The sequence below is a fragment of the Thermobia domestica genome, chromosome 2 (assembly GCF_964235325.1).
Source record: "Thermobia domestica chromosome 2, izTheDome1.hap1.1, whole genome shotgun sequence".
In the NCBI taxonomy this organism is placed as follows: domain Eukaryota; kingdom Metazoa; phylum Arthropoda; class Insecta; order Zygentoma; family Lepismatidae; genus Thermobia; species Thermobia domestica.
In genome coordinates this window covers 318,627,979-318,645,802 of record NC_137455.1, presented here as the reverse complement: position 1 = coordinate 318,645,802, position 17,824 = coordinate 318,627,979, and the positions used below count along the sequence as shown (strand labels likewise).

General features: G+C 35.5%; 1 protein-coding gene across 1 annotated transcript in view; it reads left to right on the top strand.

Moving 5' to 3' along the window:
* The window catches only part of LOC145679498 (aminopeptidase N-like), a 92,410-nt gene that overhangs the window by 51,826 nt on the left and 22,760 nt on the right, over nt 1-17,824 (top strand). Inside the window, exons 8-10 of the mRNA XM_081750077.1 lie at nt 7,789-7,972; nt 15,003-15,192; nt 17,146-17,417. Coding sequence (XP_081606203.1) covers nt 7,789-7,972; nt 15,003-15,192; nt 17,146-17,417 — 646 coding nt within the window. The remainder of the gene's footprint in view (nt 1-7,788; nt 7,973-15,002; nt 15,193-17,145; nt 17,418-17,824) is intronic.

Below are 17,824 nucleotides of genomic sequence, written 5' to 3'. Positions count from 1 at the left end.
AGTGCATTAATGCAGCTATAATTCGAACAGAACGAAGAGGGAATTACTAGTGAAACCTTTGGTATACTCATTCTGTGCATAAGGTGTGTTAAGGTATTTCTAAATAAGCAACCCGTAATCATCCGGCAAGGCGTAACTACAGAGCACATCCCATATTTAACCGTTACAGACCGAGGTGCTCTTGTCAAAAAATAAGTGTCATAAGTTTTTTTTCGTTGCAAGACACTTTCCGACATGATTGTGAGGTTCCCTGTTCTCATAGCATTGTCACAAATCAATAGAGAATTGCCTTAATTATGTCATGTGAACTTCTTTGAAGTGCCCTTTCCACTAGATTAGTTGGTAATGTGCACACGTTTCGTGGACGGGATCCTGGGAGAACATTGAGCGCATCACAGTGGTTTGTATTTCTTCTTTAGAAGAGTTTGCCCTACTTCAAAATGGGCAAGCTGCACTAGGTATTGGGCTTCAGTAATGCAGGTGGTATCTGGGCTATAATTTGAGGTAGGTAGGTCTGGGATTATACCCCTTCTGTCTCTTAAAAGTTTTCAAAAATGGGTTGAAAACTGCTAGGTTGTAATTACACTGCTAATGTTTGTTATCTTAAAGTGCCAGGATGCTTCCTGGCACCAAACCTAGGTTACAGTTTGGCTCGAGACACTTCGTTGCCGACACTGCAAATACCGATAGACTTCCATTATCGAGGGAAGCTTTCTCTACCAGTAGATATAACCAGGAGATGTCTGCCGGCAAATCGCAGTAATAGGCGTATCCCATGCCTCTCTTCGAAACAGTTTTGAATATTGTATTGAGAATCTAGATGGAGCATGCAAATGCAAGTTTTTCTGAATTACGGGCCAGTTTACTTATGGCCAAAACAATGACCAGCAAACTATTTTAGGATAGATAAAAGGAGAGAAAAACTTTAGGAATGTAAATTTATTGACAACAATGATATATTTACAAAATTCTTGTAATAATAATCCCTATTTATGATTGAAAACTCTCATAATCGGAATGGAACTGGGATGTACTAATTCTCAGAATAATGTTATATAATCGTATTTCATTGTTTCTAATACAACTGTTTTGAAAGAGCCATATTATTTTTCATTTGTGAGAACAGAGGTTATGCCACATCTAGCCCGTGGGTCTACTTTACACATCACTGGTTTACGATTTCAATCTGTGACCCGAGTGGCTGGCTGATCCACTGCGCATAAAGCCCATACCACTTCAACTGTCTACGTGTTATACAGGCTCAATGCTGAAAAACATGTGCTAAATTTAATTAAACAAACAACACAAAAACAAACAATGGATTTCGAAAAATGTCATCAGATAAGTAAGAAATGTCAGCTACATGGAAATGTAGTCACGTTGGTTGGGTGGGCTATGATGCAATCAGTCAATAACAATCACATTTCTAGCAGCCGTCTCGAATCTCACAAGGGACATCACCCAATTGTTCGGCTCCGATTTCAGTGAAATTTTTATTGCTGATAGAGGACATGTATTCATTACTTGTGATGACAGAAATTTTTGCCATGGTGCATGTTTTCTATTTTTTAATAATTTTTAAAGGTTGTGATGTGGTTAATAGAGATTACTGCAGAAGTCCCTTACTACCCTTTATAAACGGAGTGTTAATGAAAGAACAACCATGTAGATACGTATAGGGTCTAGGGGAAAGTCGTACGGTACGTATGACCTTGACGGCAGCCATCTTGAAATCCGCCATTTTGAATTAAGGTCAAGTTTTTAAAATGGGAATAGGGTAATATGATACATAATTTCGAACTAGAATTTAATCAGGAAGACAATGGTGAAGTTAGTTTTAAGATGCGCCCATTTGGTGAAAAGTTACAAGCATATTAATTGTTTATACTTACTATGTGCTTAAGTCCCTTACCTCCGCTTCTAACCCGCGTATTAATGATAATAAGTGGATAAAGGTTTCGGTAATACATATTATGCCTAGAGGGAAGTGATATGATAAGGGTATCATTGACGGCAGCCATCTTTAAATCCGCCATTTTGAATTGAGGTCAAGTTTTGAAAACTGAAATCCATAGCATGTGGCACCAAATTTTAATAGTAAATTTTCCCCAAAAGCCAATGGTATGCTTATTTTTGTTCTATAGTTAACCAGTATGAATTTATGACTGTTCTAATGTGCACGAAACGTCCATTATTCGATGTTTCAAACTGGCAACACTCCTAATTTTCACCGCATGTTTTAAGCAGGGGCGTCATTTAGGGGGGCAGGGAGGGGCATTTGCCCCCCTGAGTTTGAGATGTATATAGATTTTATCAGTAGAATAGTAGTAAATCAGTGAAAAAACGCGAAATTTTACTTATATCAAGGGATCTTGCCCCCCCCCCAAAGCAAAATCTGAAATGACGCTCCTGGTTTTAAGATTCCAACTGGCAGTTTGCAATTGTTTCCATGGCTCATGTTTTCTAAATTTATGACATTTTTTTTAAGAATTGCAATTTGTCACTTCGTGAATAGTGTTGGGATAAGCATCCAGCAATCTTTCTGAATTTTGAACACTTGCCATGTAATTATTAATTTCATAGACAATGTAATTATTTATTTCCTATACCTGCCCTTCAAAAACTCGTTTACTGACATGAATCATCGCAGAACGAAAGAACTCCAACTTTGCATTCACGTAATACCGGAGACGTAGCTTGTAATGGATAGTAGATGAGACGAGAAATAAGTTGAAAATTTACTTCAGAAAAGGAAACGAAATATGATTGTTGTGTAAATCAATGGTCTTTTGTTTTGTTTTATATTTATTTTCTATGGCAATATTTTAGCTAGTCAGACAAAAAAGTCATTCGTTTTCTAGCGATTGTTGTCGATGGTTTATGTTTGTAAGATTTATAATCAGTTTCAATCGGGAACTCAATTAAGTTACACCTCTTTATAAAAAAGTTACCTGTTTTCATATTTTGTTCATGGTACAAACAGTGTGTTGGGAACAGTCATATTATGTCTCTTTGATATTTTCTATCCTTGTTGCTGTTCCTATAAAATTGTAAAGTTGTATTTATTTAAAAAAAAAATACTGTTTGTCGTTTGCGCAACATGTAGGCTACACTTCATGATAATTTTGAGTTCGTGTTACACCAACTTCTTATAATTTCATTTGTATTTCTTTACATCGCATAGGTTCATAGGTTCCTCATGTACTCTCGGTTAAAATAAATAATTACACTCCCTAGGAAATTAATAATTACATGGCAAGTCTTCAAACTTCAGAAAGACTGCTGGATGCTTAACCCAACACTATTCATGAACTGACAAATCGCAACTCTTAAAAAAAATGTAATAAATTTAGAAAACATGAGCCATGGAAACAATTGCAAAGTGCCAGTTGGAATCTTAAAACATGCGATGAAAATTAGGAGTGTTGCCAATTTGAAAGATCGAGTAATGGACGTTTCGTGCAAATTAGAGCAGTCATAAATTCATACTGGTGAACTATAGAACAAAAATAAGCATACCATTGGCTTTGGGGGAAAATTTACTATTAAAATTTGGTGCCACATGCTATGGTTTTCAGTTTTCAAAACTTAACTTTAATTCAAAATGGCGGATTTAAAGATGGCTGCCGTCAATGATACCCTTATCATATCACTTCCCTCTAGGCATAATATGTATTACCGAAACCATTATCCACTTATTATCATTAATACGCGGGTTTGAAGCGGAGGTAAGGGACTTAAGCACATAGTAAGTATAAACAATTAATATGCTTGTAACTTTTCACCAAATAGGCGCATCTTAAAACTAACTTCACCACTGTCTTCCTGATTAAATTCTAGTTCGAAATTATGTATCATATTACCCTATTCCCATTTTAAAAACTTGACCTTAATTCAAAATGGCGGATTTCAAGATGGCTGCCGTCAAGGTCATACGTACCGTACGACTTTCCCCTAGACCCTATACGTATCTACATGGTTGTTCTTTCATTAACACTCCGTTTACAAAGGGTAGTAAGGGACTTCTGCAGTAATCTCTATTAACCACATCACAACCTTTAAAAATTATTAAAAAATAGAAAACATGCACCATGGCAAAAATTTCTGTCATCGCAAGTAATGAATACATGTCCTCTATCAGCAATAAAAATTTCATTGAAATCGGAGCCGGACAATTGGGTGATGTCCCTTGTCAGGTACTTTTGTAAGCAACATTGTACATTTCTTATCCTTGACCCTACAGACATTTTCAGAATTTAAGGTAGAGTAGTACTCGGAATTTACACTTTATTCTTCCTTCAGAAATCTATATACCTAATATAATTGGTCTTCATATAGCTATTTAGAATGACGTACATTTGGTACAATGCAAAACGTCTTTAGTGGCAAATATGTGTCTTTACAACACCGGTGCTCTCTTTACTTTAAACCAAATAATAATGTATCCATGTCTCATCAAGTGTAACGATGTGGTGCAGAAAAAATATCTTTTTTCATCTTTGCGATGAGTTAATAAACATACATTAGTAAATACATTCTTAAAAATTTCAGCAAGTCTCAACTTTTGATACTTTTGATAAAATTTTAAATTTGTTAGCGTCCATCAAAGTAAGATATATAACTAAGTTTATCTGTGATTATAATGTAATATGAACTTTTACTAGACGAGTACCGATCATAATTCGCCTTTCGTTCACACTAACCTATTTTGTATTTTGCATGGCTTGCTGTTAATGATAGTCCATCATTATCGTTTTTATACTCGATGAATTCACAAACATTTAACTAGATTTGTTAATGGTAACGAGAACGGTAGGTGGAGATGGATTTTACAAACGTTTTGTTCTGGAAGTGAAACTAATTTTCTCAGATCCGAATCCATCTGAATCAATCAAACTTTGACTCTGAAAAGGCTAGTAATCGACAAGGGAATAATATTTTCCAGAGGCCATAAAGCTATGACATCGGGACACAGTTCATTGTTGATATGCAAAAATATAGTGACATTTGGTAGCCTACATACGGCGAATAACCCTCGAATGCACCTTGGATATTTTTTTTTCAAATTCGCTGAATTTCCTTTCAACATTCTTTAACTGCCTAAACTGACTAACTACGAATACATTTCGAATATTTGATTTTAATATATAAAGAACATTTGAAGAACATTAACGCTCTACCTTGTAGTACTATTAACAATTTGAAAAATAATTAATAGAAAACCTATTCGAATTAAACCAATTCTAAACATAAGTTAATGAATCTTTTGTTTAAGATTTCCTGAACAAAATCAGTATGATAAATATATTTGGTTCTATTACCAAAACACAGTTTATAAGTTTTTTCTGTTTTCTGAACAGAATGGTTACTTCGAAATATATTTAAGTTATGTTCCCAGTTTAACTGCATCGAATTAAACCTGGTACTCGGGTTTTGGTACCGAAATCGAGAACAGTGTGTTTTTTGATTCCGTAAACAGAACATACATCTAAAAATGTACTTTGGTTCTTTTCTCAGAAGTGCACCTAATCGAAACTTCAAGTTCTGGTTCCAGAAATCAAAACAGTGTAGTTTTTGGAATAGTTGTGTTGGGTTGTAATTAGATTCTGTTCCCACTTTTATGCAAAGGTACCGGAAACCAAAACACTGTGGATTTTGGTCTCGAAAACAGAACCAATATTTTGAAATATATTTCCCTTCTGATACTAGAATAGAACCGAAATAACACATTTATTTAGGTTCTGGCACTGAAGTCTAAAAGATTTTCAATTCTGTTACTATCAAAAAGCCTGCCTCTAACTTAACTAACTATGATCTATGGAACCAGGAGGTTCAATGCCGCGTTTACAAAAGCTACCCACTGATTTCTATCCTTAGCCAATTGGATCCAGTTTTAATTTGTATTCCTATCTCTGCGAGATCCATCTTAATATTGTCCTCCAATCTGCGCCCAGGTCTTCCTAATGATCGTTTTCCGATTGGTCTTCCAGTCAAGACTTTGAAAGCATTTCTACTTTCTTTCATTCTAGCTACATGACTGCCCACCTAAGCCTCCTAGACTTGACGACCCTAACAATGTTGGGTAAACCTTATAGATTATGTAGTTCCTCGTTATGAAGTTTCCGCCATTCCCCATTCCCGTTCCTCTTGGGTCCGAATATTCGTCTCAGGATCTTGTTCTCAAATACTTTCAGTCTATGTTCTTCCATTAGAGTAAGCGACCATGTTTCGCAGCTATACAGAACAACAGGCATGATTATAGTTTTGTATATTTTAAACTTCAAATTCCTCGACAGAATTCGCGACGACAAGAGATTTTGAACCGAATAGTAACACGAATTCCCTGCTTTTAGTCGACATTTAATTTGTTCGTGAATATGATTTTCGTCTGTTAATATTGATCCTAAATATTTGAAAGTATCCACTTTATCAAAAGTATTATTTAAAATATTAACGCATCCACAATTTGCCCTATTACGGTTCCGACGCACTTCTATGTATTTAGGTTTTTCTGCATTTACTTCTAAACCCATGTCCATGCAAGCGTTTAATATGATCTCTACATTTCTTTCTATTGTTCTCCTATCCTCCCCTATTAGATTTACATTATCAGCATATGCCATAACCTGGTGAATACCGTTCAACTCTAGGCCCAGGTTGCTATCTTTGATTTTCCTTATAGCGTATTCCAGCACAAAGTTAAATAATAATGGCGACGACACAGCTCCTTGTTTCAGGCCATTTTCGACGTGAAAGCTCATGAACAAAAGTTTTCTTACCCGGACTTTACTTTGGGATTAATTTGAACATATCTTAATTAATCTAATTAGCATTCTCGGTATTCCAAGTTCTGTAAGAACGTTGTATAATGTTTCTCTCCTAACCGAGCCGTACGCCTTTCTAAAATCAATAAATAATTGAAGTACCGGGGTATTGTATTCCCACTTTGTTTTCGAGTATTTGGCGAAAGGTAAATATTTGGTCGATAGTTGATTGATTTCGTCAAAATCCGCATTTATAATCTCTAACTCACTAAAAAGAAGCAAAATATTTTACGTGATCCTTGCGTCTATCACGAAGTGTTTCTTGAGAATTAAATGATCGACAGAAAGAGTAACTTCTAATTCAGATTTGTCATTCTCGATTTTTACAGCTATTTTAAATTATCAATGTGTTTCCAGAAAGCAAGCTTTCTGGCTTTCTTGACTAAATGTAGAGAACAAAAAGTGGTTCTCCTACCACTACCTTTCATTTACTAAATCGTCGAATGTATGAATTGTCTGTCAGTTGAATCGGTGGGAATCGCTATGTTAACTTCTTTGTATGAACGAAAGTTACTATCAAAAGGCAAACTTCAGATTCTAATTTAGTATATTCGATTAGAGTTATTCGGGTAGTTTCAATCTGTAAGCAGAATCTCATAAATCTGTTTTCAGTATTTGATTTATCCATCTAGCCTTTGTCCCCAGAACTAAAAGATCCATTGAAAATATACCAACTTCTGCTTTGGAGTTAAAATACTCAAATTACTCAGCCATATTCATTGTCGGTTGGGTCGCCTTAAGTCCCAAATTTTATGTATTTGTCAAACATTTTCGAGAAACATGCACGGTTACTAATTTCCTCTCGAATCTGGGGAAAAGAACTGAAAGAAAGTCGTCAAGCTCTATATTTAAAGATACATGTTACGTATTTGCCAGGTTGAGTAAAATAAAATCATACCTTCTGTAGTAACTGAAGAGTGAATAATGTGTGTAAATTCCTAACATATTTTCCATTTTGATGTAGAGCGTATGGTTCTGGAACTCGACCTGCTTTGTATGCAGCTCTGGATTCAGTGGCTCATGAGGAGGGAACATTGGCAGATGATCTGAGTGTGGAAGAAATTTTTGAATCTTGGATTCTTCAGCCCGGATACCCTCTCCTAACAGTAGAAAGAAATTATGAAAGTGGCAGCGCATATGTTAGTCAGGTAGGAAGAGTGTGCTATGACAGTAACACTATAAGTAATATTTATTGCAATGATTAAAGAAACATTTGGGAACCTTTTACCAGGAAGATGCATCCGTTGTTATTCTGATGTCTTGAATACTATAAATGTTCCTTATTTAGTTCATAATAAACAGAATGTTTTATAATGAAACTAGATAAAAAATCCTGTTTTTCGCACAAAGAGAATATAATTATGAAAAACACTTGACTCCTCTTGTCCATGACAGCCCTTTATCTCTCTAGACTTTCGAAAGGTGCTGAATTCTTAAAAATACATGTCAAAACATACTAAGTTGCTAGTATAAAATACCAAAATATTGTAGTTTATTTCTGTAGTTAATAAGAATATGTAAGTAAATTATTATTGTTTGATACAGAGTAGTATATGCACGCGTGCATCAAAGTTTGTTTATTCATGACTGTGTTTGTGTTTCTGTCTTTTGACCTTCCCTTTGAATCAATCTCTGCAATCCTTGGAATTTAACGTTTGCTCCCATTTAAAAAAAAAACACTACGGTCGTTCCCGCCCTTGTCCATTGGGATAATGATTTCAATAAAAAAAACGTGCCAAAAATCTATGGAATACTCTATTTTAACTTAAATTATAAAACACCCTCTTCCCTTAGGATACTCCATTTCGTCATAGCGAGTCGATAGAAACTGGCTTGATGTGGGTACTAACAATGTTCCTAAAGGCATTTCTGATGGATTAGTTGCTTGCCTAACTCCAAAAATAATAGATTAGATATTAATCTGAGTCATTTAGACATTCAATGTTTCACTCTTTCTCTCCTTCATGCCGAATGATCTTTGACTTAAACGGCATCGAAAATGTCTTACAGTTATCTGTACATGTTACCTTGTTTACACACTAGGAGGGATAGGAGACTTTTACTACCCCTACTGAGGGATGAACTTGCAATGAAACGTCATCGTGAATGTTTCTATTTATCTCAGCGGCCAAGAAAAGTGCGGATTGAACAAAATTATCAATCGTTTTCTATATTTTTTCATCGTTACTTGTCATTCAATCCGTATGAATTTCCTTGTAAGCCATATGTGTAGCAAGTTGGGTTGATTTTCTTCAGATGTAAGAGAGAGTTGTGCTGACTGTAGGTACATACACACTCAGAAGTTCATATATATATATATGAGTGTACAAACAACGCCTTCTTCACCTTTGCACCTCTGACCTTCCAGACTAAATGGCATGTCCGAGCTTGTTTAAAATTTATGATCACCTGAACTGCCACTAATTAGCCTAATGATTATGATAGCTATACCCTCGACATTAATCTCGCCCATATTGGGTATTTTATTTTCCGGCCCTACTCATACCATTGCCTATCAATTTAAACTTCATCGACAGTAACACTATTCTCTCAGTAGTCCTAAAAACTGTGAAATCGGTACTAATATCTGCCGTTTTCAATTGCCCATGTCAGCCCGTTCCGATTCTTATTTCTATCGAAGGAAGGTATTGCTTGTTCCTCGAGTAATACGTACTTAAATTTCATCAGAACTATGACTTATCAGTTTAGCGACCCCCAAAACTATTAATTGAACACTAATATTGGTTATTTTCGATTATTATATAAGTTACCGCTTTCCTCTGTTACGGGCGTTTGAGTTTTGTTGCTGCATAGCACTTGCTTTCAGATTATAATGATATGTGCAAATAATTTTGGAAATTATTCCAATCGTTCCAGAATTACGTTGAAACATACACACATCCATCTACGTATACAAGATAGGTATCCGGTGAGGAAGTAAAGATAGTTTTGGAGGTGCTAAATGGGTAATACTATCACAGGAACTTCGTATTACATACGGTATATTCCCCCTGATTTTCGAGATAAAGGTTAGATTTTCTGCCACTGAAATATGTTGAGTTTCCGTTAATAGTGTATAGCACATTCCAACGGTTTACAGGGTATTGCAAGTATTCTAAAAGATGCAAGTAAGGGAGTTAAAATATTAAAAGGCTCCGCTAAAATAGAAAGGTAACGAAAAGATAATTGGACGCAATTTCTGCGACACAATATAAAGCTAATTCACTGGAAACAGATATAGTAGATACGAAACAGAAAACTGACGTCGGAATTTCCGTTACAATTTATTATGTGTGATTAAAGTTTTTTTAAATATGACTATCTTCGATGCATTTTGGCGTACGGGTCATTATATGTCTTGTGTCTTGTTGCCCTTCTAGTGTCTTCTCTGCGTTCCTTGATCGTAGTGAATACCTGAATGATGTTCTGCACTAATTCATCTTTTGAGTTTGCGTTGACTGCTCCTCCCCGACCGATTAAACGACTTGAAAACTTTTTTGATCAAATTACTGAAGTACAATGATGAGCGCGAGATAGCTCTCTGTCATGCTAGTAACCTACTTTGGAGAGACATACTCTCTTGCAGTTGTGGTAAATCATCGTGTAGGAGAGCAAGTGGTCCTGACTGGCGAAACGCTAAGGGAGGAAAATGGGACCAATAATCTTATCATCAATAGCCTCAGTCCACACATTTATCCTAAATCTTTTTATAATTTCTTATTATCGTTGCCCTAGGATTTTCGTCACTACAATGACGTGTGTTGTAGGTGTTTTTGATCCGGTCTCGGGTGAAAATTGCCTGATCAGTAAACAAAATGAATTGCAGAATGTTAGGAAGCGTTTCTACCAATTCATAAAATGGAACAAGTTTTGCACTGTCTACCGGAAGGAGAGACTGTCCGCATTGAAATAGGGAGAAGTTGAAATCGAAACCCTTCTAATATTTATTGTTGGTACCTTCATTTGTGTCAGCAGTTTATCGGGAAACCCGTCCCGATGTTATCCGTACGTGGGGAGGATGATCAATGTTCCTTTGCTGATCAAACACGTGTGAGAACATGCGTCGATTGGAGACTGTGTGGTTAGAAAATCTTTGGTGGTATTCCTCTATTAGAGTTCTGCAACTATCACCACAAATCTCATATACTACAACACGATAAAAAATCACTATATGTGAATCTGACAGTTATTCTATTGTAAAACTTCTGTTTACACTAGTACTTTAATAATCCTGAAACAAATGTTCAAATTGCCTCCTTACTCTCTCTGTTTGTAACTAATAATTCCCAAACTAGATTTAGCAGTGTCTGTACTTTTTTCAACAAGGGTGTAACTAGCACCCGTTGCGGTGGCTTTGCCCTTCTACTAACAAAACAGTATTGCCGTATTCATGGAGTAAGAAGAATTTATTGTGGGCAAATGATATTAATTAACTTTAATTAACATCAACGAGCATTCTTTATAATTAGATGAGGCAGTTTGGATGTCTGGTTGGATTTGCTTTCATGAGCAGCTTAGTGAAATGAAACGACGATGAGGATGTGCAACACAAAGGAAGTGTTACTGAGACGAATGCTAGGTTGTAAACTTCTGTCCAGGGGCGACCCTCGAAGTGATTAGATATGTCAGAAGGCCCGGTTAGTAACAATCGGGTTTTACTGTGAATAATATGAAGGTGAGATATGGTACGGGATGTTTGACGTGCTGAGAATACAAACGACGTTATATTCGTGATTATCTGGAAGAACAGTATATTCGTAAAGAGTGAAAAGCACTGAGAGAAGTGTAGGGACTTGACGATGATTTTGCGCATAGGGAGCGTCTAACGCTTTTTCCAACGTTAACAATATTGCCATATTCACTTCATTTTAAAATCAGTTGCATTCAGATTTATTTGACAGAAGTGATGTTTGTGTTGTATGTTTTTTTACAAGTAAAAACAACTAAAGGCTTTCAGTGAAATCATAAGACATTATTCAATGCCTATACTAAATTGGTGTGCGAAGTGGATGAAAAGCTCGTTTGTCGATGGTGACATAAAAACGTAGAGAGCATAAATGTAGAGAGTTACTGCACATAGGTTAAGAGCCCACTCTGAACAAGAAGCACGCGCGGCTGACCCAAGCTTCAAATTAATGACCCATCAAGTAGTGATCAGGCGCAATGTTGCCGCAACTCTGTCCATAAATAGCACACTTTTAAGCTGAATCGTTTGCTCCAGATTTTGTGTATTATGTCCGATATCCTTTCGAGCGAGCTCAGTAAGATCAAAATTTTTGTAGTAATATCGATGTACAAATATATTTCGTTGGGAAATTATATTAGGTTATTTTTTTAAACTCGCGGATTTCATTTAAGTTTAGAATTTCTAACTGAAGTCCGATTTTCATGCGGTTAGTCGCAACGCATGAAAATCCCAAGGAATGATGGGAGATTTATGGAACCATGTTGACTGGTTTAAATTCATGCGGGCTAATATGGGCCACGCCTCAAGAAAAGCGGCAAATATTCGCCAATGTACCTTACAATTGGAATGAGCTGCGATGCGGTGTGGATATTTGAGTTTTCTTCTTTAGCTATCAACCTCGCCAAGGTCAATAAGAAAAAGTAAATTGAGTCGTTGTATTGGGAATTGTACTGTACATTTTTGTGCTACTGTGTGAGTATGATCGGGATACAGTAAGAATACTGTACTGTTTGGAGCAACATGAGTTTATTTTTACAAGTTCTTGGAGAACGAAATGTGATGTTGGTACGCAAAAAGCACTTAGAAAGAAATTTGTGTTACGTCCTGCCGCAGACAGGAACATAATATAGTCGCTAGTGAATACATTGGAAGAAATAAGATCTTTTTTGATTGAGTCAGGGAAGCATTGGGTGTTGTGGAAAATGGCAATTATCGACTACTTAGGTTGCCCAAGAAATCTCTCCGTTGTTTGTCCCAAGAAACCGGTTAATACTATTCAACATGTGATTTATGGATGTTGCCCCTAACACTGAGTTTATATTCTCACTAACACTTCGTTTGTATTCTGCAATTTTGCTTCAAAAACCCAAAACCTCATTTCAATTGTAAGGTACCTGGCGAATATTTCTGTTTTTTTTGAGGCGTGGCCCATATTACTCCGAATGAATTTAAACCAGTAAACATAGTGCCATTACTCTCCCATTCTTCCTTGATCATTTGCCACAAATCTCATGGAGATCGGCCTTCAGTCAGTAATTGTAGATTCAAGTGAAATCCTTGAGTTTAAAAAAAATCATGCTGTATATGTATATTATAGCCAATTGGGCGAAAGGTCTGAAAATACTTTAAACAATCAGAGTCAACTAGGGAGATCGACGACTAATTCAAAATCTATACATAGGACAACGAGTGAAGTTGCGCTCGAATGAAGGATAAACCAATAGTGTGGAGATCGAAAGAGGAGTCAGACAAAGATGTAATATGTCGCCCCAATTATTCAATATTTACAGTGAATGTTTAATGAAGGAAGAATTAATTGCAATTGGAGATTTCAAGATTGGTGGGAAGATCATTAACAAGATCAGGTATGCAGATTATACGGTTATTGTAGCTAGGACTGAAGAAGGACTGCAGGAAATGCTTGACAGAATAGTTGACACTGGAAAGCTATATGGAATGAAAATAAACATCAAAAAATTGAAAGTCATGAGAATATACCGTTGAAACGTGCCCTTATGGGTCAGTGTAGAATAAAGAGAACTCGAAGAGATCGATAATTTCAAGTATCTGGGAAATATTTTGACGAGAGACGCTTACTGTACCAAAGAGATCAAGTAAACAATTACCATAGCCAAAGAAACATTCAACAAGGAAAGATCACTTTTAACTAGCAGTCTTAATATTTGACTTAATAAGAAGTTGGTCGAGTGATATATATTGAGCGTTGGACTGTATGGTTCGGAGACTTGGACATGACGGAAGTTAGAGAAGAAATATTTGGAGAGCTTCGAAATGTGGTGTTGGAGAAAAATTGAGAAGATAAAATGTACAGAGAGAGCAACAAACGATGTCTTTTAAGCGGATAGGAGAGAAGAGGACACTTTCAGCCACCATATTTTGTAGGTAATCCAATTGGATTGGTCAGATCTTGTGCAGAAATTGTCTTCTTCACACCGCCATACTAGGAAAGATGGAAGGAAAGTGGGAAAAATGAAAAGAAACCTTTAAGTTGTATGTTCCAGGGGTATACCGGCTAGGCTAAAGAAGACAGTAATGATGAGAAATGAATGAATTGTTGACATGAAGAAAGTTGGAGGAAACAGGAGAACCCCGAGAAATCCACGCACATCGTGTTTGTCCATTACAAAGTTCATTTGGCGCGAGCTAGGATTGAATGAAGAACCCCATGCAACAGAGGTGAACGCCATAACATTGAGCCACCGTGGCCCCCAGGAATTCGAGGAATAGGAATAAGAAGAACACAAGTGATCGACGATTCGAAAAAAAAATAGAACGAAATATTTTAGTTAAGAGAATTAGCTGAAAATCGAGAAACATTGAAGAAACATTTTCTGGCCCAAATTGAAAAAAAATATGAAGAAGAATAAATAAAAAAACCTCTCATTTGACCCAGGACCTGAAAAAAGGCAGAATACTTCATAATAATAATAATAATAATAATAATAATAATAATAATAATAATAATAATAATAATAATAATAATAATAATAATAATAATACCGTGGTTCCAATATTTGTATATCTGTAACCAAGGGCGACCAGGTTGTGGTTTCCAACGGGGGCAAGTAGAAGCGACGTTTGAAATATAATTTCAAATTTTGCTGTAACTAATGTAAAAATTATATTGGGTTTTCAATATTCCCAAGTACAATTTCCTCTTAGAGGGTGCGAGAGCCCCACCTTGCCCCCCTGATGGACACCCTTGTCTGTAACAGCAGGGATGCAAATAACCACTCGCCCGGAGGGAGTGGTTCATCGGCACGGGCGAGTATTTAATATCACAGTGAAGGTAAGTAAATAATTTCTATTTTGGCATGTGGGCTAGTAGCTTTCTTTCTTGGGCTAGTAAAATTTTGTTGCTTATTCGCATGCCTGTATTAAAGCCTGATCTGTAGATTTCATATGTGTATAAAGTTCTGATATGTTATAACAAAATACTGATACTACTATGTTTTTCCATGTTTACTTAGCAAAGATTTCTCACTGATGGTTCTGTGGATAATGACACCCTTTGGTGGGTTCCTATAACTTTTACCACACAAGAAGAGTTGGATTTTAATGACACTGCTCCATTTGACTTTCTAAGGAAGAAAAAACTAATGTTAGTAGATGACCTTCCCGGTGACGATCAATTCGTAATATTTAATATCCAACAAACAGGTTAGTAGGCACAGATTTATTTATTTGTTCAATAGTACAGGTGACTGCTTCTGTATAAGAAGAAATTAAACAAACAGATTTTAAAATATAGGATCAAATTTACATAATAGTGAAACTCTCAAATCTTGTGGAAATTGTACCCTCATGTCTTCTTTGCACTTGTTTTGTTGGAGTGTGCGGGTTATCCATTTGGAGCAGGTAAAATTGAGAGGCACTATCAGAAATACTTGCACAAAAATAAAATTCTTTCAATAATTATCTTCTAATGTTCTCTGTACTGTTATTCTTTTAACGCCTCCCCGTATCACGCACAGACTTGTAATATGCTTCATAATTCATATGCCGTAAACAATGTGGCTATCCACTTAAATGTCATTATTTCTATGGAGACTTATGCTGTTTTAAAGATTACTCCTTTGAAAAACATGCACTATGCGTTAGTATAGATCATTATGCGCATAAAGGAAGACAAGTGTGGAAAACACTCATCAACTTCTCTAGATGATCAGTACAAACTAGTTTTACATTACAATTGTGTATTAATGAATCGTTCGTATACATAACTCTCATGTTGAACGTATGCACAAACAAGAGTTTTGAATATTATTCTGCCATTCTGAATTAATAAATATTAGCTGCTGAAGTCCCGATATTTTTAATCTGCATTGAACTAGAATAACGAAAACTTGACAGATGCTAAAACAGCAGGTTCAGATTCCTTTTAATTTTGTTTTCACTCTAGCTTCGTGAACTCTTAAAAATCGACCTTTGATGTTCTTTCGCGACTTCGAGATCTATCGAAATAGCATTATTGCACCCCAAAATGGTAAAATGGTCTCATCTTATGTAAATCGCGCTAGTTACCCTTTCTCTTTAATGATTTCTTACTAGATCTGTTTCTCAAGTCGTTTTAAGTTAAATTTCTTGTTCTTATCCCAAAACTTAAAATTCACTAAATTTTATGATAATTCTAACAAAACAGTACTTGAATGAATTGAGTTTTCCGACCTTGAACGTATAATTTCTTTATTTGAAAACATTGAAATCAATCTAGATATCTTATTTTGGCTTAAAAAAGGGACATTGATCTAATTCTACGTTAGTTCTTTGCCTTCAATATCCAATTCTTGCTAAGAAGAGATTACATTTCTTTCCCTACAGCAAGAAGTAGTTAAATCGCGTTCTGCACATGAATATTGAATTTCGTTAAATCGATAAGCCAAATATGTTCAATTTTCAGAAATTTGTTAATAACTGATCCCTAAATATAACTTAACCAGTCAAGACGTAGTTAAGCATTTTTATTACCCTGCAACCATTTGACCCAATTTAGAGGAAACGAAACCAAAATCTTTGTACCTTTCGAAGATGTGCAATCTAAAATCCTTTCTTAGTAGTAGGAAGCTTACGTTACAAAGTAATGCACAGTTCAAATTTCAAAGTTTTTGCTTAAACTGTTTCGCTAGGGCTTTTGACCAGCCGGTCAGCCAAGAATTCTTTTACATACAGATATTATCAAAATTCCAAATAATCCTATCAAGGCACTTTACACGGGAAACAAGTAACAACGAAATACTTTAAGTGATTCTGGAGTTTAATCAAGTTCCACAGTTAAAGTTAATCTATCATCATTAATCTCTCCTATCTGACAAAACTAATGATTTAAAACTAATATGGGTAAGTTTTCGGTCAATTTGAACGGAGAAGCTCTTAGTTTTAAAGCAAAAACACTAAGAACACGTATATACTCATTTATGTTTGATCTACTTAATAAGGTCTTTATTTTTTAATTATTACAAGCTAAGTGCATACATTTAATAGATTGAATCACTTGAAATCTTATAAACAGTTACATAGTTGATTCAAGTAAGGAAGTCAGATGTTTTAATATTACTTTTACGAAACTGCACGTGATCAAGACTAAAATTAACTTTGAAACTATCTTTGTGACAGGTTATTATAGAGTGAATTACGATGACAAAAATTGGCAGCTGATTGCTGATTATTTGGACTCTGAAGATGGCCTTAACATCAGTCCTTTCAATAGAGCTCAACTGCTCGATGACTCCTATGATTTATATAATGCTGGCCTCTTAAATATAACTGTACCCTTGGAACTCACAAGATATATGAGCAGGGAAGTTGAATATGTTCCCTGGTATGTCGCCTCAAACAACATATTTCATCTACTGGATTTGTATCTGAAACACGAAGACATTTACAAGGTATGATCTGTTTACATATATATGAAATCGACACAATCGTTGATCTTAGTGATGTACGGTATAAAGTTCAAAGCAATATAATGTTAACTTTCAATGAGAGCATTTTATGTTTATGAAGTATTTTTATATTTATTTTTTGTTTCGTTAGAAAGTATTAAGAAACTTTCAAGATATATTTTTTGAAGACAACTAATGCGCGCAGCGATCACTACTTCATGAAACAATGACATGTATGCCTTTAGCGAAAGATGGAAATTTATTAAGCAAAAACTTAACCTATAACATGTAACTTCGTTTTAGCTGAAGAAAAATATCTAACACTAATAACGTTATAGGGGAGACGGTTATACAAATAACACAAGTTTCTGTTCCTTTATTTCAAACGTTAACATGGAAAGTAAATCAAT